We start from the raw sequence: 24,381 nt of genomic DNA on the forward strand, positions 1-24,381 counted from the left end.
ACTCTGTTTCTCTCTCCACAGGTGCTGCCAAACCTGCTGAGTATTTCCAACATTTTCTATTTTTATTGCAGATTCCAGCATCCACACTATTTTGCTCTTGTTCTGGTAGGAATTCATGTTCTTTGGATTATTGGCCCAGGCTTTTGAGATAATGGCCCAGTACCATGACCACTACACTACTGCATCCAGTATGCTTTCTTTTTATATATATTCTTTCTTGGGATGTGAGCATTACTGGCAAGGCCAGCATTTGTTGCCCATCTGTAATTGCCCTTGACAACTGAGTGGCTTGCTAAGCCATTTCAGAGGGCAGTTAAGAGTCAACCACATTGCTGTGGGTCTGGAGTCACATTTAGGCCAGACCTGGTAAGGATGGCAGATTTCCTCCCTAAAAGGACATTAGTGAACCAGATGGGTTTTTACGAAAATTGATGACAGGTTCATGGCATCATTATGTTCCAGTTGTAATGCTAGGTAAATATACTGCTCCTGGATAGGTCCCATGTGTAAATTCACTGTGGCTCTCACACCTACGAGTCACAAAAGATTTTGTAGATATGGTGTGCAATCATTTTACAGCTAGAAATGGAATGGGGTGGGAGTGGGTGCGCATACTGGGGCGTTCAGTGAGCTGAGTAAACTAAAAAGTCTCCTCTAATGGAAGAGGGCAGATATACAGCAGTTGAATCTATCGTACAGACCCAATGGAAGGCTAGTTTCTATAACTATGTGAAAGATGGACCCCGAGCTCTATAAAACCTTATACCCGTGGCAATAAATTACAGCAAACAAAATGTAACAAGGTTTGCATTTAAAAAAAAAGGAATGGAAAACTGTCCAAAACTAAAGCTACTTCAGGTGGTTAGAAAGGTCTGGGTAGTTTAGATCTGATGAAAACACAAAAGCAATCCAACTGACTCAGGTCCCACAAGGATAAATATACCCCTCAACATGGTTCATTGACCAGGTTCTGCTAAGGACCATCGAACTTTGCCAACTGCCAATCAATCCCATACTTAGAAATGTACCTGCCCCTACAACACAGGAGTGGTACAGATAATATTTTGATTTTGTACAAAGAGTATTTTACACAAATTATTTTTCTGAACCAGCATTAAAATCAGTCACTTTAGAGCTTTCACCTCAATGTAATGCCATTTAATTTTTCATCAATCTATGAAACTTATTGTGGTTAGCAGAGGAGAAAAAGAATGAGAGTGAAAGGAAACAAAAGGGAGGCAGAGAAAGACAGCAAGTGCATGAGTGAGAGAACGACAACCAGGGAATGAGAATAAATGTGATCACGTTAGATAAGTGCGACATGCAGGGTTACATACAAAAGTGGGGGGGGAAGAAACGAGAGAGAGAAAAAGAGAGATACACACCCACCATGGTGAGACACACACACACACACACACACCCCCACCATGGTGAAAACACTACATGTTAACTGTATTGCTGACTCCTGGATATTGCAACATGTTTAGTTTCCTACAGTCAACAATGACTTACATCAACAGTTGTGTTTTTGCAATTTCTGGTATAAAACCTGATTGTTTAACACAAGGTTTAACCTCTCTCATGCCTGCATATTACTCTTCACATGTTTAATTCTGAAAACTCTCCTTTCCCAAACTTTAAACAGAAAATATATAAAAATGTTGTGTGAAGACAGGACTTTTTGGCAATCTGCAGTTTCAGTGCACAGCATTCACTTTAGAAATTCGTCGAAGCACAGGGAGAACCCTGCAATTTTAAAATCTACAAACACCCAACTGGGTCCCAGCAAACACAACCCTCTGTATTTGAAACGCTGCTCAAGACTGTTCAAAGCATACTCGACGGTGAGAATGCCCAAAGGCTTCACGATAGGACCTTAATCCACTGAAAAGAAATCTACTCCGGTTAAAATGTTAAGCAATTGGATTCTCAGAGTTTTAATAAATGAGACATGTTTTAGTCAATGTTTTTTTTGGGTAAGGGAAATCGTGGTCAAAGCTCAGAGAGAGATAAAAACATGGCTTCAATCTTTGCACACTCTCGACATTGCCTTTTCCAATTTCACTGGTTCTAATCCATTTATTAAAATCATATATAATGCATATATCTTGATTTTGACAGTTGGGCAGGGTAATAAATGTCTGTGGGATGGTATAATCTGTAAACTCTCTCTGAATTCCATGGGCTCCGTTCCCTCCCATTTCTCGTGAGCTTTTAGGTTCAGCAGTGTCAGGCCAGGGGTCTGAGGACTTTTCCGATATGGCTGATTGGTGGCTTTGTCCAGCTCCACTGATGGCAACATTACTGCAGCACGAGCCCAACCTGCGGAGAAAGAACAGTAGGCATCACCATGAGACTGAAGAGTGAACAGCGTGAAGAAGACTCTGAGGATGAGAGTCGGCACCCGTAATGTTTAGTGTCACTTATAACTGTGACTATTGAAGACGAGCTCAGAACCTCACATTTCTTTATTCAAGCTATATTAATTTGGGGGGGGTTTTCCAATCTCCTGCTGTAACTTGGGAGCCGAACAGACGAATTAGGAGCAGGAGTAGGCCACTCAGCCCTTCGAGCCTGCTCCGCCATTCAATAAGGTCACGGCTGAACTGACTGTAACCTTGACTCCACATTCCCGTCTACCCCCGATAACCTTTCACCCCCTTGCTTATCAAGAATCTATCTACTTCTGCCTTAACAATATTTAAAGACTGTTTCTACTGCCTTTTGAGGAAGAGAGTTCCAAAGACTCATGACCCTCAGAGAAAAGGTTTCTCCTCATCTCAGTATTAAATGGGCGACCCCTTATTTTTAAACAGTGACCCCTAGTTCTAGATTCTCCTGCAAGGGGGAACATCCTTTCCACATTCACCCTGTCAAGACCTCTCAGGATCTTATACGTTTCAATCAAGGTGTCTCTTAGTCTTCTAAATTCCAGCGGATACAAGCCTAGCCTGTCCAATCTTTCCTCACAAGATTACTCGCCCACTCATTCCAGGCATTAGTCTAGTAAACCTTCTCTGAACTGCTTCCAATGCATTTACTTCCTTCCTTAAATAAGGAGACAATACTGTACACAGTACTCCAGATGTGGTCTCACCAATGCCCTGTATAACCGAAGCATAACCTCCCTACTTTTGCATTCAATTCCCCTCGCAATAAACAATAACATTCGATTAGCTTTCCTAATTACTCGCTGAACCTGCATACTAACCTTTTACGATTTGTGCACTCGGATACACAGATCCCTCTGCAGCTCAGAGCTCTGCATTCTCTCACCATTTAAATAATGTTCTTTTTTATTCTTCCTGCCAAAATGGTCAATTTCACATTTTCCCACATTATACTCCATTTGCCACATCTTTGCCCTTTCACTTTATCTATATCCCTTTGTAGCCTCCTTATGTCCTCTTCACAAGTTACTTTCCTACCTATCCTTGTGTCATCAGCAAATTTAGCAAACATACCTTCAGTCCCTTCATCCAAGTCATTTATATAAATTATAAAAAGTTGAAGCACCAGCACTGATTCCTGCTGCACACCACTCGTTACATCCTGTCAAACAGAAAATGACCCATTTATGCCTACTCTCTGTTTCCTGTTCGCAAGCCAATCTTCTATTCATGCCAATATGTTACCCCCTACACCATGAGCTTCTATTTTCTGCAATAACCTTTGATGTGGCACCTTATCAAACGTCTTCTGGAAATCTAAGTACAGTACATCCCCTTTATCCACAGCACATGTTACTTCAAAGAATTCCAATAAATTGGTTAAACATGATTTTCCTTTCACAAAACCATGTTGACTCTGCCTGATTACTTTGAATTTTTTTTTAAGTGCCCTGCTATAACGTCTTTAATAATAGCTTCTAATACTTTCCAGAAGACAGATGTTCAGTTAATTAGCCCGTAGTTTCCTGCTTTCTGTCTCCCTCCTTTTTTGACATTTTCCTATCTAATGGAACTTACCCTGAATCTAGGGAATTTTGGAAAATTAAAACCAACGCATCAACTATCTCACGAGCCACTTCTTTTAGGATTAGAGGATGAAGTCCATCAGGACCTGGGAACTTGTCAACCCGCAGCTCCAACAATTTGCTCAGTACAACTTCTCTGGTGACTGGAATTTTCTTGAGTTCCTCCCTCCCTCTCTTCCATTTCCTGATTTACAGCTATTTCTGGGATGTTACTTGTATCCTCAATGCTGAAGACTGATGCAAAATACTTGCTCAATTCATCTGCCATCTCTTATTTTCCCTTATTAATTCCCCAGACTCACTTTCTATAGGACCAATGCTCACTTTGTTAACTCTCTTTTTAAAATATCTATAGAAACTCTTACCATCTGTTTTTGTATTTCTAGCCAGCTTTCTCTCATACTCTTAATTTTTCCCTCCTTATCAATTGTTTAGTCATTCTTTGCTGTTTTTTATATTCTGTCGAATCTTCCAGCCTGCCACCCATCTTTGCACAAATATATGCTTTTTCTTTAAGTCTGATACTATCTTTAACCATTTTTTTAAAATGGTGGGTCCTCCCCTTGGAATTCTTCGTTCTCATTGGAATGTATCTATTCTGTGCATTATGAAATATTCCCTTAAATATCTGCCGCTGCATCTCTATTGACCTATCCCTTAATCTACTTTGCTAGTTCACTCTAGCTAGCTCTGCTTTTATGCCCTAAAAATTACTCTTGTTTAAGTTTAAAATACTAGTCTTGACCCATTCTTCTCTCTCTCAAACTGAACGTAAAATTCAATATTATGATTACTGCTACCTAGGGGCGCCTTCACTATGAGCTCATCAATTAATCCTATCTCGTTGCATCATACCAAGTCTAGTATAGCTTGCTCTTTGGTTGGCTCCAGAATGTGCTGTCCTAAGAAACTATACTGAAAACATTCTATGAACGCCTCATCTAGGCTGCCTTTACCCATCTGATTTTTCCAGTCTATATATAGATAAAAATGCACCATGATTAGTGCTGTACTTTTCTGACAAACTCCCATTATTTCTTCCTTTATACTCTGTCCTACCATTTGGTTGCTATTAGGGACCCTGTACACCACTCCCACGAGTGAATTATTGCCTTTATAATTGCTCATCTCTACCCAAATTGCTTTTACATCCTGGTTTCCTGAACTTAGGTCATCCCTCGTTATTGCGCTAATACCTTCATTAACAGAGCCACTCCTCCATCTTTTTCTAGCTTCCTGTCCTTCCTAAATTTCATGTATCCTTCAATATTCAGTTCCCAATCTCTGTCATCCTGCAGTCATGTCTCTGAAAGGGCTATCAGATCGTACTTATTTATTTCAATTTGTGCTTGCAGTTCATCTGTTTTGTTTCGAATGTTACCAGCATTCAGACACAGAGCCCTTAAGTTTTGCCCTTTCATTATTTTTGTAACATCTAACCTTGACTGCTGATTTACTCTTAGATTTGTACTCTCTGTCTCTTCCGGTCATGGTCTGTTTATCATTTCCCATATTAATACCTTTCTCTCTTGCCTTGTCTCTACATTTTGATTTACCACGTTTCCCCAGAGTGCCTGCCAATATTCCTCTGAGGTTACTGCAGTGGTTAGGGAGAAACCCCACTGGAATTGTACCTCCTCTTATTTTTACAGTGTATATTTCCTGTACCAGGTGTGACACTTGCTTCCCATAACATTCACTCTTTCATAATCAGTCACACAAATCATAGTCAATACCACATCCGCTGGCTTATTCTTTCTACACAGTGGCCTCTCAGCCGTGACTTGCACCTTCAACAGGTGCTTTCACTGCTCCATAGTCTACTGCAAAAGAAACTAAACACAACCAACAGCTCCAAGCTGTAAACGGATGAAAACCTGAACTTTTTTTTTGACAGGTAACATAATTTGCACTTTTTAATCACCTGCACTTGGTTCTACGTTACAGGTGGAAAAATAATCTTAAGCTGTTTACCTCTCTTTTCTCTTCCTCTCCAAGAATTTACTGTCCTACACTGTCTCCACCTTGTTAACTGACTGCAGCCTGACCACAGTAATTACACCTGCCAGCCTTAAAGGGACACATATCAACATTCTGCATGAAGTAGTACAATTCCCCTGTCCTTATAACAGTGAGAGAGAGAAAGACATACAGCATTGAAACAGGCCCTTTGGCTGACCAACAACCACCCATTCATACTAATCCTACATTAGTCCCATATTCCCTACCACATCCCCACCATTCTCCTACCACCTACCTACACTAGGGGCAATTTACAATGGCCAATTTACCTATCAACCTGCAAGTCTTTGGCTGTGGGAGCTTTGCCTTTCGCACCCAGCGAAAACCCACGCGGTCACAGGGAGAACTTGCAAACTCCGCACAGGCAGTACCCAGAACTGAACCCAGGTCACTGGAGCTGTGAGGCTGCGGTGCTAACCACTGCGCCGCCCATCGATTGACTTGATGCGAGGAGCTCCACAGGACATTCACAACTAGTACACTATAAAGACTGACAGCATTTTCATCGTAATGTGTAAGTATAACTATTTATAAGAATAATTGTTCACTTTTACCATTCAATTATAGGGTAACATTAAATGATGTGAGTTACTCCAGGAGATAATGGTTAAAAACAAGGCATTTATGAGTAAGGAGCGAGAATCTTTTCACCCAGAAGGGAACTCTAAGATGGTAATAAGTTACTGGGTAAGGACATGCAGTGGATAGTGTAAATGAGACTGAGAAGCAATCCAATGAGTTTCTAGAGGAGAAAATATTCAGGGATATGTGGAGAAGGTGAGATTGATCTTTGGAAAAAAAGAAGAGATTTCTGGGTCTAATGGGGGAGGGAAGAGATGGTGTGTGCTATCCTGTTGGAAAGTATATGCATGAAGTCATCGTGGTTATGGTACTGGATTAGGACCTAGTGGTAATGGTAAGTTCAAATGGCATCATGGTAAGTTGTGAACATGAGTTTGAAAAAGGTGGCCAGTTGTAGGCTGGCACCAGGAAAAATGGCCAAGAAATCTGACCAAGGGAAAAGATCCTAGCACCCGATCTGATCCTAGCATACAAGCGACTTCAGTCCCACAATATGTGGTTGACTCAGTGCCTAGCATAAATTCAGCTTTGGCACAAATAATGGAGAGCCCAGAATCCAACAGAAATAAATACTGCCCTCTCTAAACACATGAACCGAATACCATTAAGTTGTCCAAATAACTCGCTCAGTGTGTTAGTTCTGGTACAGGTCCAATTACCAATCATGTACTCTCAACTCACCAAGAGACCCCAATGGCCCAACTTCATCAGCAGCAGACACAGGCCTAGACCCAAACAAAGCTTCCTCTGAAAAGAGCTGGCGTTTAACTGGCAGTCAGTAAACAAATGGAGAGTGTGAGGCGACACTCATTCACACTCATTGCTCTAGGTTACCTTCTCAGCAGCCATGCTAGGGCACTTCCAGTTGTATAGATAATACTGCAAGTTGCCATCTCCAATTCCAAATTTCAGCTTTTCTAGGAAGATTTTATTTTCCATGAGATCCAGTGCATTGAAAACATCAAATCCTTTCTGTTAAAAGAGAGAAAAAAGACAATGGAACAGGAACATCAGACATGGGACAAAACTGCCTGCAATATCTGCACAGGGACAAACACTTCCACAGGGATACCTTTAAGGATTAACACTCACATCTGGCTAACATAGGGCTTTTGAACGGTTTTCTGTGTTAGTGCTGAGAATATAATATTTCCAGTTTAGAATGTCAGAATCAATCACTCCCAGTGCAGGTACAACATAGGTTAGATACGGAGTAAAGCTCCCTCTACAATGTCCCAAACACTCCCAGAGCAGGTACAGCACAGATTAGATAGAATAAAGCTCCCTTTACAAGGTACCCTATCCAAACTCTCAGCAGAACATCTCCTATTGTACCAGTTTAATGTTTTCCCACTTCTCACACCATCCTAGGTGTGCTCCAAGTGCGATTTCTTTTTATTCGTTTGAGAGATGTGGGCGTTGCTGGCTATGCCAGCATTTATTGCCCCTGAGAAGGTGGTCGTGAGCTGCCTTCTTGAACCACTGCAGTCCTTGGGATGTAGGCACACTCAGTGCTGTTCAGAAGGATTTTGACTCAGCGACAGTGAAGGAACAGTGATATAGTTCCAAGTCAGGATGGCGTGTGACTTGGAGTGGAACTTGGTGGTGTTCCCATGCATCGGTTACCTTTGTCCTTCTAATTGGTAGAGGTCGCGGCTGTCGAAGGAGCCTTGGTGAGTTGCTGCATTGCATTTGGAGATCGTACACACTGCTGCCACTGTGCATCGGTGGTGGAGGGAGTGAATGTTGAGGGTGGTGGATGGGGTGCCAATCAAGTGAGCTGCTTTGTCCTGGATGGTGTCGAGCTTCTTGAGTGTTGTTGGAGCTGCACCCATCCAGGCAAGTGAAGAGTATTCCATCACACTCCTGACTTGTGCCTTGTAGATGGTGTGCAGGCATTGGGGAGACAGGAGGTGAGTTATGAGCTGCAGAATTCCCAGCCTCTGACCTGCTCTTGTAGCCACAGCAATTATGTGGCTGGTCCAGTTCAGTTTCTGGTCAATGCTAACCCCCAGGAAGTTGACAGTGGGGGATTCAGCAATGGCAATACCATTGAATGTCAAGGGAAGATGGTTAGATTCTCTCTTGTTTGAGATGGTCATTGCCTGGCACTTGTGTGGCGTGAATGTTACTTGCCACTTATCAGCCCAGGCCTGATTGTCCACGCCTGCTGAATTAGGGACTGCTTTGTGCTGTGGGCTCATCAGGACCCAGGCTGACATTGCCCAATTTCATGTCAAGTTCGATCATTTGTCAGTTTTAGCCCAATTGATTGCATCAGCATAGAGAAACAATCTGTGCACAGATTGAAGATGGCATCACTATGGCCAGATTAGACACACTACAGCCTGCCGGACTGAACATTGAGTTCAATAATTTCAGAGCATGACGGGGCCCCCTATTTTACTTTTATTTTAGTTATTTTTTTCTTTTTCCTTTTAAAATTTTTTTTTTGTGTTTATTTTATTTCATCTTAGTTTGTTCAGTTTGCTTACCCACTGTTTTTTTTATCATGTTTGTATTTGCTGCTGTTCAATTTCCAGTCCATTAACACCCTATCTGTACTAATGCTTAGTCTTTCAACACACCATTAACATATTGTTTGCCTTTGCTCCACGACCTTCTGGTCAGCTATTCTGTGACCTTGTCCTATCTACACCTTCTCCTTTGTTATCACTTGCCCCACCCCTGCTTTACTTGCTTATAACATTTTACGTTTCTAATATTTGCTAGTTCTGAAGAAGGGTCACTGACCTGAAATGTTAACTCTGCTTCTCTCTCCACAGATGCTGTCAGACCTGCTGAGTATTTCCAGCATTTCTTGTTTTTATCACTATGGCCAGAGTGTGTGCACCACTGAAAGACACAGGGGCTAGTGCTCTCACACTGCAGGGATCCAGTTGCTTATATGTACCAGCCCTGGACATACAAAGCAGTGTCTATATATAGACCACAATAACAGTATGGAGCCATGATAAACAGATAAACTTAACAGTCCCAGCTCTCCATCTTCTTGTTGACTGTTCAATTACAGTACTTTTGGGAAGACCCCATCCTCGGCCACAGGCAATGGCATGACCAAACATTCAGACCATTCTGACCTGAAACGTTAACTCTGTTTCTCTCCCTACAGATGCTGCCAGACCTTCAGAGCAATTCCATAATTTTCTGTTTTTAATTCATTTTTAATAATTTTTAACTCTTCTGCACCAAAGTGTTCAGGCCCAAAGACCTCCATGGTTTAATTGCCCCATCACCTAACCTGCTGTAGGGGCTTGTCCGAGTGCACAGCTGGTAAACACATGTGGAATGGTAAGCCAGTCCGGAGTAGAGACGAGTACATTTAGCAACTTTCTGTCCCACGTACAGAGTTAATGGGACCCAATAATCACAGGACTTGATCTCAACTTAACGAACTATCAATGCATGTAAGAAATGGTGCAGAAAAACCTGATTATACTCTAGCCTTCTTCATAGCCTTCGACCCACCCTAACCCAGCATCAGACACAGTAGGATGAAGATGTCCTTTTTGCACACTCCATCTTCTGAGAAATCACACACATCAGTTAATTGTATTTTTCAGTCTTCCTTAGACTTGGGGATTGTGCCAGAGGACTGGAGAATTGCAAACATTACATCCTTGTTCAAAAAAGGGTGTAAAGATAAGCCCAGCAATTACAGGCCAGTTTAACTTTGGTGGTGGAAAAACCTCTAGAAAAAATAATTCGGGACAAAATCAATAGATGGGCTGGCAAGATGGGCAGAGCTGTGGCAAATGGAATTTAATCCTGAGAAGTGTGAGGTGATGCATTTTGGGAGGACTAACAAGGCAAGGGTGGTAGGACCCGAGGAAGTACAGACGGTCAGAGGGATCTTGGTGTACTTGTCCATAGATCACTGAAGGCAGCAGCACAGGTAGATAAGGTGGTTAGGAAGGCATAAGGGATACTTGCCTTTATTAGCTGAGACATAGATTATAAGAGCAGGGAGGTTATGATGGAGCTGTATAAAACGCTAGTTAGGCCACAACTGGAGTACTGTGTACAGTTCTGGTCACCATAGGAAGGATGTGACTGCACTGGAGAGGGGGCAGAGGAGATTCACCAGGATGTTGCCTGGGCTGGAGCAATTCAGCTATGAAGAGAGACTGAATAGGCTAGGGATGTTTTCCTTAGAGCAGAGAAAGCTGTGGGGATACCTGATTGAGGTATACAAAATTATGAGGGGCATAGATAGGAAAAAACTTTTTTCCTTTAGCAGAGTTGTCAATAACCAGGGGGCATAGATTTAAGGTAAGGGGCATGAGGTTTAGAGGGGACTTGAGGAAAATTATTTTCACCCAGAGGGTAGTTGGAATCTGGAACACACTGCCTGAAGGAATGGTAGAGGCAGGAACCCTCACAACATTTAAGAAGTATCTTGATGAGCACTTGAAACGCCATAGCATACAAGGTTATGGGCCAAGTGCTGGAAAATGGGATTAGAATAGATAAGTGCTTGAGGGCCGACACGGACACAATGGCCGAAGGGCCTGTTTCTGTGCTGTACAATGCCATGACTCTATGACATGGACAAATGCGAGTTAATTAAGGAAAGACAACATGGATTTCTTAAGGGAAAATCATGTTTAACTCACTTGCTGGAGTTTTTGAGAAGGTAACAGAGTGGGTTGATGAGGGCAATGCTGTTGATGTGTATATGGACTTTCAAAAGGCATTTGATGCAGTGCCACACAACAGACTTGTGAGCAAACTTGTAGCTCATGGAATAAAAGGGATGGTAGCAACATGGATACGAAATTGGCTGAGTGACAGTAAACAAGGTGTAGTGGTTAATGGATGTTTTTCAGGCTGGAGGAAGGTTTGTAGTGGAGTTCCCCAGGGATCAGTGTTGGGACCCTTGCTTTTCCTGATATATATTAATGACCTAGACCTTGGTGTACAGGACACAATTTCAAAGTTTGCAGATGATGCGAAACTTGGAAGCATTGTGAACTGTGAGGAGGATGGTGAGAACTTTAAAAGGACATAGACAAGTTGGTGGAATGGGCAGACAGGTGGCAGATGAGGTTCAATGCAGAGAAATGTGAAGTGATTCATTTTGGGTGGAAGAACATGGAGAGACAAGATAGAATAAAGGGTACAATTCTAAAGGGAGTGCAGGAGCAGAGGGACCTGGGTGCATATGTCCACAAGTCACTGAAGGTGGCAGGACAGGTTAAGAGAGTGGTCAATAAAGTGTACAATGTCCTGGGCTTTATTAATAGGGGCAAGGAAGTTATGTTAAACTTGTATAGTTCGGCCTCAACTGGAGTATTGCGTCCAGTTCTGGGCACCGCGCTTTAGGAAAGACGTGAGGGCACTGGAGAGAATACAGAAAAGATTCATGAGAATGGTTCCAGGGATGAGGAATTTCAGTCACGAAGAAAGACTGGAGAAGTTAGGACTGTTTTCCTTGCAGAAGAGAAGGCTGAGAGGTGATTTGAAAGAGGTATTCAAAACCATGAGGGGTCTGGACAGAGTAGATAGAGAGAAACTGTTCCCACTCGTGAAAGGTTCGAGAATGAGAGGACACAGATTTAAAATATTTGGTAAGAGAACCAAAAGTGACATGAGGAAAAACATTTTCACACAGCAAGTGGTTAAGGTTTGGAAAGTGCTGCCAGAGAACGTGGGGGAGGCAGGTTCAATTAAAGCATTCAAAAGGGAATTAGAGAGTTATATGAAAAGGAAGAATGTGCAGGGTTATGGAGAGAAGGCGGAGGAATGGAACTGAGGGAATTGCTCTTTCAGAGAGCTGGTGCAGACACGATGGGCCGAATGGCCTCCTTCTGCACTGCAACAATTCTGATTTCTGGTAAGTGCACGGAGTGCTGTTAAGTGTCAGCCAGGTTGTGACTGAAACTCAGAGGCATAGGGAACTGGTTTGAAATTGACTGGCTCCAGGCTATTCAAATATTGGGCTACTACACATGGCATGACGTCCTGATTCAATCTTCAACCTCATGCTAAAAATGTATTGTAAACAAACAGGCAATCTGAGGAGGTCCTGAAGTTGTTTGGTGGGTGAACAAAAGAGATACCACGTACCGACTTTGCAAGGATGAGACCGTCATTCATGAGGTCGACGAGAGGAGTCTTGGTGTGGACGTTATAAAAAGAGTAAGCAGCCTTCAGGCTCTTGTGAACAGGATGGTGCATGATGGTAGAAGGAAGCGTGTAAAAGCTGAAGAAGTCTGTCAATTCTCCATCAGGGCTCTGGAGGATCAAGATGGGAAAGAACAGAGAGTTATTTGTACATTAAGCAAAAGAAGCACCATTTACAAATCGCACAAGCAGCCTCGTAAACGTTCACAGAACATCCTGTACCGGGATCGGGCATTCACTGGCAAGCGTCTGTACTTACCACTTCATGAGCTCATCCAGCAACTTAACACAACTAGAAAATCTAATCAAACAACCTGCAGCTTCCACTGTGAACGCAGGAGCAGGTGCTCAGCATTGCACTCCTCTTGCCAGAGAGAAAAGGTGGGGGAGGTGGGAACACGAGAGGGGGAGAGCGTGCGAGCGGGGGGGGGGGGGTGTGGGGGGGGAGAGCGCGAGGTGGGGGGAGAGCGCGAGGTGGGGGGAGAGCGCGAGGTGGGGGGAGAGCGCGAGGTGGGGGGAGAGCGCGAGGTGGGGGGAGAGCGCGAGGTGGGGGGAGAGCGCGAGGTGGGGGGAGAGCGCGAGGTGGGGGGAGAGCGCGAGGTGGGGGGAGAGCGCGAGGCGGAGAGCGCGAACGAGCGAGGGGGGGGGAGAGGGGGAGAGCGCGAACGAGCGGGGGGGGGGGGAGAGCGCGAACGAGCGAGGGGGGGGGAGGAGAGCGCGAACGAGCGAGGGGGGGGAGAGGAGAGCGCGAACGAGCGAGGGGGGGGAGAGGAGAGCGCGAACGAGCGAGGGGGGGGAGAGGAGAGCGCGAACGAGCGAGGGGGGGGAGAGGAGAGCGCGAACGAGCGAGGGGGGGGAGAGGAGAGCGCGAACGAGCGAGGGGGGGGAGAGGAGAGCGCGAACGAGCGAGGGGGGGGAGAGGAGAGCGCGAACGAGCGAGGGGGGGGAGAGGAGAGCGCGAACGAGCGAGGGGGGGGAGAGGAGAGCGCGAACGAGCGAGGGGGGGGAGAGGAGAGCGCGAACGAGCGAGGGGGGGGAGAGGAGAGCGCGAACGAGCGAGGGGGGGGAGAGGAGAGCGCGAACGAGCGAGGGGGGGGGAGAGCGCGAACGAGCAAGGGGGGGGGAGAGCGCGAACGAGCGAGGGGGGGGGGGGAGAGCGCGAACGAGCGAGGGGGGGGGGGGGAGAGCGCGAACGAGCGAGGGGGGGGGGGAGAGCGCGAACGAGCGAGGGGGGGGGGAGCGCGAACGAGCGAGGGGGGGGGAGAGGAGAGCGCGAACGAGCGAGGGGGGGGAGAGGAGAGCGCGAACGAGCGAGGGGGGGGAGAGGAGAGCGCGAACGAGCGAGGGGGGGGAGAGGAGAGCGCGAACGAGCGAGGGGGGGGAGAGGAGAGCGCGAACGAGCGAGGGGGGGGGAGCGCGAACGAGCGAGGGGGGGGAGAGGAGAGCGCGAACGAGCGAGGGGGGGGAGAGGAGAGCGCGAACGAGCGAGGGGGGGGAGAGGAGAGCGCGAACGAGCGAGGGGGGGGAGAGGAGAGCGCGAACGAGCGAGGGGGGGGAGAGGAGAGCGCGAACGAGCGAGGGGGGGGGGAGAGCGCGAACGAGCGAGGGGGGGGGAGAGCGCGAACGAGCGAGGGGGGGGGGGGAGAGCGCGAACGAGCGAGGGGGGGGGGGGGAGAGCGCGAACGAGCGAGGGGGGGGGGGGGAGAGCGCGAACGAGCGAGGGGGGGGGGGAGAGCGCGAACGAGCGAGGGGGGGGAGAGGAGAGCGCGAACGAGCGAGGGGGGGGGGGAGAGCGCGAACGAGCGAGGGGGGGGGGGAGAGCGCGAACGAGCGAGGGGGGGGGGGAGAGCGCGAACGAGCGAGGGGGGGGGAGAGCGCGAACGAGCGAGGGGGGGGGGAGAGCGCGAACGAGCGAGGGGGGGGGGGAGAGCGCGAACGAGCGAGGGGGGGGGGGAGAGCGCGAACGAGCGAGGGGGGGGGGAGAGCGCGAACGAGCGAGGGGGGGGGGAGAGCGCGAACGAGCGAGGGGGGGGGGAGAGCGCGAACGAGCGAGGGGGGGGAGAGGAGAGCGCGAACGAGCGAGGGGGGGGAGAGGAGAGCGCGAACGAGCGAGGGGGGGGAGAGGAGAGCGCGAACGAGCGAGGGGGGGGAGAGGAGAGCGCGAACGAGCGAGGGGGGGGGAGAGCGCGAACGAGCGAGGGGGGGGGAGAGCGCGAACGAGCGAGGGGGGGGGGAGAGCGCGAACGAGCGAGGGGGGGGGAGAGGAGAGCGCGAACGAGCGAGGGGGGGGAGAGGAGAGCGCGAACGAGCGAGGGGGGGGGAGAGCGCGAACGAGCGAGGGGGGGGGGAGAGCGCGAACGAGCGAGGGGGGGGGGGGAGAGCGCGAACGAGCGAGGGGGGGGGGAGAGCGCGAACGAGCGAGGGGGGGGGAGAGCGCGAACGAGCGAGGGGGGGGGGGAGAGCGCGAACGAGCGAGGGGGGGGGGGAGCGCGAACGAGCGAGGGGGGGGGGAGAGCGCGAACGAGCGAGGGGGGGGGAGAGCGCGAACGAGCGAGGGGGGGGGAGAGCGCGAACGAGCGAGGGGGGGGGAGAGCGCGAACGAGCGAGGGGGGGGGGAGAGCGCGAACGAGCGAGGGGGGGGGAGAGCGCGAACGAGCGAGGGGGGGGGAGAGCGCGAACGAGCGAGGGGGGGGGAGAGCGCGAACGAGCGAGGGGGGGGGGGGAGAGCGCGAACGAGCGAGGGGGGGGAGAGCGCGAACGAGCGAGGGGGGGGAGAGCGCGAACGAGCGAGGGGGGGGAGAGCGCGAACGAGCGAGGGGGGGGGAGAGCGCGAACGAGCGAGGGGGGGAGAGCGCGAACGAGCGAGGGGGGGGGAGAGCGCGAACGAGCGAGGGGGGGGGAGAGCGCGAACGAGCGAGGGGGGGAGAGCGCGAACGAGCGAGGGGGGGGGAGAGCGCGAACGAGCGAGGGGGGGGAGAGCGCGAACGAGCGGGGGGGGGGGGAGAGCGCGAACGAGCAAGTGGAAGGTTGGAGAGAGATAAAATGAGCGAGCGAAAGGGGGAGAGATCGAGTGAAAGAGAGAGACAGATAGAAAGAGGGAGAGGGAGAGTGAGAGGAACAGAGGGAGGGTGAGAGGAACAGAGGGAGGGTGAGAGGAACAGAGGGAGGGTGAGAGGAACAGAGGGAGGGTGAGAGGAACAGAGGGAGGGTGAGAGGAACAGAGGGAGGGTGAGAGGAACAGAGGGAGGGTGAGAGGAACAGAGGGAGGGTGAGAGGAACAGAGGGAGGGTGAGAGGAACAGAGGGAGGGTGAGAGGAACAGAGGGAGGGTGAGAGGAACAGAGGGAGGGTGAGAGGAACAGAGGGAGGGTGAGAGGAACAGAGGGAGGGTGAGAGGAACAGAGGGAGGGTGAGAGGAACAGAGGGAGGGTGAGAGGAACAGAGGGAGGGTGAGAGGAACAGAGGGAGGGTGAGAGGAACAGAGGGAGGGTGAGAGGAACAGAGGGAGGGTGAGAGAAACAGAGAGAGTGAGAGAAACAGAGAGAGTGAGAGAAACAGAGAGAGGGAGAGAAACAGAGAGAGGGGCCGAGAGAGAGAGGGGCCGAGAGAGAGAGGGGCCGAGAGAGAGAGGGGCCGAGAGAGAGAGGGGCCGAGAGAGAGAGGGGCCGAGAGAGAGAGGGGCCGAGAGAGAGAGGGGCCGAGAGAGAGAGGGGCCGAGAGAGAGAGGGGCCGAGAGAGAGAGGGGCCGAGAGAGAGAGGGGCCGAGAGAGAGAGGGGCCGAGAGAGAGAGGGGCCGAGAGAGAGAGGGGCCGAGAGAGATTCTTGCTTATCAAGAAACTATCTACCTCTGCCTTAAAAATATTCAAAGACTCTGCTTCCACCACCTTTTGAGGAAGAGAATTCCAAAGACTCACAACCCACAGAGAAAACATTTCTCCTCATCTCTGTCTTAAATGGGCGACCCCTTATTTTTAAACAGTGACCCCTAGTTCTAGATTCTTCCACAAGGGGAAACATCCTTTGCACATCCACCCTGTCAAGACCCCTCAGGATCTTATATGTTTCAATTAAGTCGCCTCTTACTCTTCTAAACTCCAGTGTATACAAGCCTAACCTGTCCAGTCTTTCCTCATAAGACAACCCACCCATTCCAGGTGTCAGTCCAGTAAACCTTCTCTGCACTGCTTCCAACACATTTACATCCTTCCTTAAATAAGGAGACGAATACTGTACACAGTACTCAAGATGTGGTCTCATCAATGCCCTGTGTAGCTGAAGCATAACCTCCCTATTTTTGTATTCAATTCCCCTCGCAATAAACGATAACATTCTATTAACTTTCCTAATTATGTGCCGTACCTGCATACTAACCTTTTTGCGATTCATGCACGAGGACACTCAGATCCCTCTGCAATCTCTCACCATTTAGTTAATATGCTTTTTAAAAAAAAATTCTTCCTGCCAAAGTGGACAATTACACATTTTCCCACATTAAACTCCATTTAACTCCAGGTCTTTGCCCACTCATTTAACCTATCTATATCCCTTTGTAGCCTCCTTATGTCCTCTTCACAACTTACTTTCCTACCTATCTTTGTGTCATCAGCAAATTTAGCAACCATACCTTCAGTCCCTTCATCCAAGTCATTTATATAAATTGTAAAAAGTTGAGGGCCCAGCACAGATCCCTGTGGCACACCACTCGTTACATCTTGCCAACCAGAAAATGACCCATTTATGCCTACTCTCTGTTTCCTGTTAGCTAACCAATCTTCTATTCATGCCAATATGTTACCCCCGACACCATGAGCTTTTATTTTAATTTTAATTCATTCATGGGATGTGGGCGTGACTGGCCAGGCCAGCATTTATTGCCCATCCCTAATTGCCCTTGAGAAGGTGGTGGTGAGCTGCCTTCTTGAACCGCTGCAGTCCATTTGGGGTAGGTACACCCACAGTGCTGTTAGGAAGGGAGTTCCAGGATTTTGACCCATCGACAGTGAAGGAATGGCGATACAGTTCCAAGTCAGGATGGTATGTGACTTGGAGGGGAACTTGCAGGTGGTGGTGTTCCCATGTATTTGCTGCTCTTGTCCTTCTAGTTGGTAGAGGTCATGGGTTTGGAAGGTGCTGTCTGAGGAGCTTTGGTGCGTTGCTGCAGTGCATCTTGTAGATGGTACACACTGCTGCCACTGTGCGTCGGTGGTGGAGGGAGTGAATATTTGTAGATGTGGTGCCAATCAAGCAGGCTGCTTTGTCCTGGATGGTGTCGAGCTTCTTGAGTGTTGTTGGAGCTGCACCCATCCAGGCAAGTGGAGAGTATTCCGTCACACTCCTGACTTGTGCCTTGTAGATGGTGGACAGGCTTTGGGGAGGCAGGAGGTGAGTTACTCGCCTCAGGATTCCTAGCCTCTGACCTGCTCTTGTAGCCACGGTATTTATATGGCTACTCCAGTTCAGTTTCTGGTCAATGGTAGCCCCTAGGATGTTGATAGTGGGGGATTCAGCGATGGTAATGCCGTTGAATGTCAAGGGGAGATGGTTACATTCTCTCTTGTTGGAGATGGTCATTTCCTGGCACTTGTGTGGTGCGAATGTTCCTTGCCACTTATCAGCCCAAGCCTGGATATTGTCCAGGTCTTGCTGCATTTCTACACGGACTGCTTCAGTATCTGAGGAGTCACGAATGGTGCTGAACATTGTGCAATCATCAGTGAACATCCCCACTTCTGACCTTATGATTGAAGGAAGGTCATTGATGAAGCAGCTGAAGATGGTTGGGCCTAGGACACTACCCTGAGGAACTCCCGCAGTGATGTCCTGGAGCTCAGATGATTGACCTCCAACAACCACAACCATCTTCCTCTGCACTAGGTATTACTCCAGCCAGCGGAAGGTTTTCCCCCTAATTCCCATTGACCTCAGTTTTGCTAGGGCTCCTTGATGCCATACTCGGTCAAATGCTGCCTTGATATCAAGGGCAGTCACTCTCACCTCACCTCTTGAGTTCAGTTCTTTTGTCCATGTTTGGACCAAGGCTGTGATGAGGTCAGGAGCTGAGTGGCCCTGGCGGAACCCAAACTGAGCGTCACTGAGCAGGTTATTGCTAAGCAAGTGCTGCTTGATGGCACTGTTGCTGACATCGTCCATCACTTTACTGATGATTGAGAGTAGGCTGATGGGGCGGTAATTGGCCGGGTTGGACTTGTCCTGCTTTTTGTGTACAGGACATACCTGGGCAATATTCCACATTGCAGGGTAGATGCCAGTGTTGTAGCTGTACTGGAACAGCTTGGCTAGGGGCGCGGCAAGTTCTGGAGTACAGGTCTTCAGTACTTTGCCGGAATATTGTCAGGGCCCATAGCTTTTGCAGTATCCAGTGCCTTCAGTCGTTTCTTGATATCACGCGGAGTGAATCGAATTGGCTGAAGTCTGGCATCAGTGATGCTGGGGACTTCAGGAGGAGGCCGAGATGGATCATCAACTCGGCACTTCTGGCTGAAGATTGTTGCAAATGCTTCAGCCTTATCTTTCGCAGTGATGTGCTGGGCCCCCCCATCATTGAGGATGAAAATATTTGTGGTGCCACCTCCTCCAGTTAGTTGTTTAATTGTCCACCACCATTCACGGCAGGATGTGGCAGGACTACACAGCTTAGATCTGATCCGTTGGTTATGGGATCGCTTAGCTCTGTCTATCGCATGCTGCTTACGCAGCTTGGCACACAGATAGTCCTGTCTTGTAGCTTCACCAGGTGGACACCTCATTTTGAGGTATGCCTGGTGCTGCTCCTGGCATGCCCTCCTGCACTCTTCATTGAACCAGGGTTGGTCCCCTGGCTTGATGGTAATGGTAGAGTGGGGGATATGCCAGGCCATGAGGTTATAGATTTTCACAATAACCTTTGATGTGGCACCTTATCGAATGCCTTCTGGAAATCTAAGTACAATACATCCACTGGTTCCCCTTTATCCACAGCGCAGGCAACTCCCTCAAAGAACTCCAGTAAATTGGTTAAACATGATTTCCCTTTCATAAAACCATGTTGACTGTGCCCGATTACCTTGAATTTTTCTAAATGCCCTGCTATAATGTCTTTAATATTAGCTTCTAACATTTTCCCTAAGACAGATATTAAGCTAACTGGCCTGTAGTTTCCTGCTTTCTGTTTCCCTTCCTTTTTAAATAAAGGAGTTACATTTGCTATTTTCCAATCTAACCGAACCTTCCCTGAATCTAGGGAATTTTGGAAAATTAAAACTAACACATCAACTATCTCACTAGCCACTTCTTTTAACACCCTAGAATGAAGTCCATCAGGACCTAATCACTTCCCTGGTGATTGTCATTTTCTTGAGTTTCTCCCTCCCTTCCATTTTCTGACTTACAGCTAATACTGGGATGTTATCTGTATCCTCAATAGTGAAGACTGATGCAAAATACCTGTTCAATTCATCTGTCATCTCCTTATTATCCATTATTAATTCCCCAGACTCACTTTAATCCTCACTGGAGGATTAAAACGCACATCAATTACCAGGAACCATAAGCCATTTCATACCTGGTAGCCCAATATTTTATTATCCTGGGGCCACTGTCAATTTCAAACCAAAACTCTCTGCCTCAGTTCCAGTCACAAATCTGTCTGACACTCAACCTAGAAACTGTATAGGTGAATGGTTTCAGCAATTATTGGATCTACATTAGAACATTTAGGAACCAATTTCCACATCTGAGCAACAGCCCCATTAACACCGGCGCGCTGGAGTTCAAACAGCCCCATTGACAGAGGGCGGCAGAGAGGCAAGTCCGGCCCAGAGCCAAAGCACCCATTTTCAAATTTTCTCTCCTTTTCTACTGAAGATGTTGATTCTCTGAGGTGTGGGTTTCAGAGGAGAGGAACACAATCCAATACAGTCCTCACTATTTATTGCAGACCATTGGTATTCATTAACACAATTCGTCTGCAATAAGCAGTGGGCGAGGAAGAAAGAAGATTCAAGTCGTAATTTTAATAGATACCTTGTGAATAGTGGCTAGATGTAACAAAAGGTATTTTGTGAAGGAAATATTATATTATATGAACTGTGTCAAACCATTAAATACCTACTTTAAGGTTTGCGATACCCCTCTAGAGAAATTTGAAAGTACATAGCTAAATATAACTATAAGACGTATATAGGTGCTCAGAACCAGAACAACAAATAATTTGCTTTGCAGAGCTTTTGAAGTGGTGAGTACAGAGGATTATGGTAATCACCCTTTAACAAGGTACCAAGAGCTTATTGATCAGTTGAGTCTGCCTGTAACAGCTGGCAGGCACCCCTAAATACGTTACATGTGGCACCTTTGGCATTGATTTCTATGGTGATGGAAATTGTTTATGGTTAATTGCCTGCAATGGGGACTGTACCTTCGTCAAGAAACAATTTTCCATGTGTGAGCCTCAGCAGTGAGTCTCAGTATGCTATTCAAACATATAGGGCATCACAGCCAAAGCTGATTGATCCTTACCCAATGCCCATAAATATGAACATTCCAGCAGTCCCCTGACTGATTTTTCAGCTGCAATTCACAGAGTTAAAGGTGCAGTATCAATTATTTGTTGCTCTGGTCAAGTTCACCTTCATTCCCCCAAAATTCAGTGAGTCAGATTTACCTCTACCACATAAGTCTCTATAATATTTTCCTGAGGCATAAACCAGTGAGCGACCTCCTCTTCGTTCATTACTGGGGTCAAATAGAACTGCTTCAGGTATTCTCTCAGCAATCTGCATGCACCCTCCACATCCTTCCGCTCCATTGGCCTCAAACCAGGTGTTTTTGTTGTCTAAAAAGTTTGAAAACATGAGAATTTACAGAAAGAGGCAAAAGACCTGAGCCTGTTCCTTTTGCACAGATTATCCCGACTGTTTCACCATATCCTCAAATCTTTTATGTTTCCAGAAAGGCTACTCAATTGTCCTGACCCTATTTATACCGTCCACTTCAGTAGCCTTCCCTGGTAACTTATTTTATAGCTCTCTGACTCTTTGGGTCAAAACATTCCACCCACCAGTACAACATCACCCCACCTCCAAGTTCCCTCCTTACTCCTGAATTCTTCATTTATTTTTATCTCGTGTCCCCTGGGATTTAAACCTTTTACCAAATGGCACAAATTGCCCTGATCAATTCCCTTTAAACTAATTGAAATCTCTTTTCCAAAACCGAGTACAACTATCTTAACCTTTAACTTAGACCCTTGATATTTAGAATTTCTTTGTTGTCCCTCTCACAGGGCAACAATATCTTTCCGGTCATTAGGTGCCTACCTGTACACAGTATTGAACAATAAACTAAGGAACCATGAACATGCTGTGGGTTTCTACATGTAACTAAGGGAATAAAATTTTGAACATGCTGTGGGTTTCTACATGTAACTAAGGGAATAAAATTTTCAACTGTGGCTCCAATATTCAGTAACAGCACAATCCCAGATATAGATAAACCATCATGCACGGCACGTCATTTGGCAACCTTGAGGCATTAGTGGTTTTCCTACCCCAGGCATTATTCACATTATTACATTATTCACATCATCTCCCTCACCCTTGAAAAACAAAATCAACAAGACTGCTGGTTATGAGAGAATCCCTCTTCCAACAGAAGGTGCTAACTCTTGCTGGGATGCAGTCCCCAACAGCTTTCTCTCCCACCCACCTGTGTAACCATTCCTGGGGCTGCTATGTTGAAGGGGGTGGTAGGTGGTGGGAAGCAACAGCAATAATCAAGGTTCCCCCTGTGCCGGGGCAGTGCACTGTTCGGCCTCAGTGCCTGTCACAATGTAGCACTGCCATAATTTAGTAAACAGGCATTGGTGGGCTCCTTCTTGGCAGTGGGACTCCTGCCTGGAGCCCTCTATGCACCTTAATCACCTTTGACCCAGGAAACTGGGTTGCAGAAACAGCACTATCAGACAGAGGAGTGGACCCCCTGCTTGAACATCGCCATCAGATGAGAAATCCCAGCAATAAATGCTAAATTCCCTGCCTGGCTGTGTGCTTTACAACGTGCAGTCCCACTTATGTCTCCTTGGTGGTGCCATTCATAGCAAAAAAAATTAAATTACTCTCATCAACAGCACCACCAATGGGCAGATGGTTGAACTGCAGCCCTCATTCCCATATCATTTCCATTGTGCCTGCCGAAAGGAAAGGACTTGCATTTATTTAGCACCATTCACAACCATTAAAGTTCTAAAGCCAAGTAATTACTTTTGAAGTGTAGTCGCGGTTGCAATGTCGGGAAAAGTGGCAGCCACATTCCACACAGCTAGATCCCACAAACAGCAATGAGATAATAATCAGACAATCTGTTTTGGGTTGTTGGTTTAGGGATAAATATTGGGCAAGACACAGAGAACTCTGTGCTCTTCTTTAAATAGTGTCATTGGATCTTTGCAGGACTCTGCAGCAGGACTTGAACCAATGACCTGCTGCTTCAATAAAACACAAGTCCCACAGTGTGATTCTTCTCTCTGGGATCAACAGGCAAGAACTAGTTTACTTCAGGCACTTAAGCCTTCCAGTGACAATCAGCATTCTACTCCTTCAGAAAACTCTCAAAAATAAGACTTTTTTTCAGTTTGAACTTTGAGTTGCCCTGACCTGTGTTGAGAAGACAGAGCACCACATCTCCATGGAGATATTCCAGTCAAAAATCCATTAGATCTCTATGCTTACAGCAGTGATGTAAAAAAAGCTTGTAGGAAATATTTAACTGGGTGTGGGGGAGCGGACGGTGATATCATTTAGTACTAGGATGTCTATTTTGACTGTTTACCAGGTATTTAGCCATGTAAAGAAAAAAGGCTGTTACTGAACTACAACAGCACCTTGCACTTATACAGCATATGTAACATAACAAAACAACCCAAGACGCTTCACACGAGCAAAATCAGACAAGAACTGACACCAATCCAAAGAAGATATTCGCAGAGGCGACTAAAAGCTTGGTCAAAAAGGTGGGTTTTAAGGTATGCCTTAAAAGAGAGAGAAGTGGAGAGAATGAGGGAGAGAGTTCCAGAGCTTCAGACCTAGACATGTGATGGCACGACTGCCAATAGTGAACAGAAGGTGGTGGAGGATCTGTAAGGGAATTGGAGGAACACAAAGTTGCCAGAGGGTCGTAGGGCTGGAAGAGGTTACAGAGATAGTGGGGTCAAAAGTGTGTTTCTGTTCATCAGCACAACAACATATTTAACCACGTTAACTGTAGATCAGTGAATCCATTCAGCCATCCTGGGGTAGAGAGTTAGTCTCCCTTAGAGTATCTAACTGCCTCCTGATTGATGCCAGTGTTTTTGCCTCCACTCCCCATTCACTCAGTACACAGTGCTTTCCAACACCAGGTCTGCACTTGCCATTTCTCAGTTTGTGCTCTTGTCTAGCGGTCAGGCCAGGTTTGACCTGAAATGGTGTTCAAGAAGAACCTTTTTCATTCCATTTAGCATCTCATTTTCCTCCCCCCAAGATCCTCCTGGGCAATGAGAAGAAGTGTATACGAGTTGCAGCCCCAGCCCTGAAGAAATATGCCATTGTGGAACAGAGGGAAAGTTGCAAGTTCAAGGTAAGTCTGCAATTCTTTTGGGAATATTTTGTTACACGATCATGT

At 47.3% G+C, this 24,381-nt stretch overlaps 1 protein-coding gene across 1 annotated transcript in view; it reads right to left on the bottom strand.

Moving 5' to 3' along the window:
• Positions 1-1,913: 1,913 nt before the first annotated feature.
• The window catches only part of LOC137348029 (glycylpeptide N-tetradecanoyltransferase 1-like), a 78,481-nt gene continuing 56,013 nt past the window's right edge, over positions 1,914-24,381 (bottom strand). The window contains exons 9-12 of the mRNA XM_068013115.1: positions 21,386-21,556; positions 12,671-12,838; positions 7,415-7,552; positions 1,914-2,322 (exon numbers count right to left, since the gene is read on the bottom strand). Of these exons, the coding sequence (XP_067869216.1) occupies positions 2,302-2,322; positions 7,415-7,552; positions 12,671-12,838; positions 21,386-21,556 (498 nt within the window). The 3' untranslated portion in view covers positions 1,914-2,301. The remainder of the gene's footprint in view (positions 2,323-7,414; positions 7,553-12,670; positions 12,839-21,385; positions 21,557-24,381) is intronic.

This window comes from Heterodontus francisci, chromosome 33 (genome assembly GCF_036365525.1).
Source record: "Heterodontus francisci isolate sHetFra1 chromosome 33, sHetFra1.hap1, whole genome shotgun sequence".
In the NCBI taxonomy this organism is placed as follows: domain Eukaryota; kingdom Metazoa; phylum Chordata; class Chondrichthyes; order Heterodontiformes; family Heterodontidae; genus Heterodontus; species Heterodontus francisci.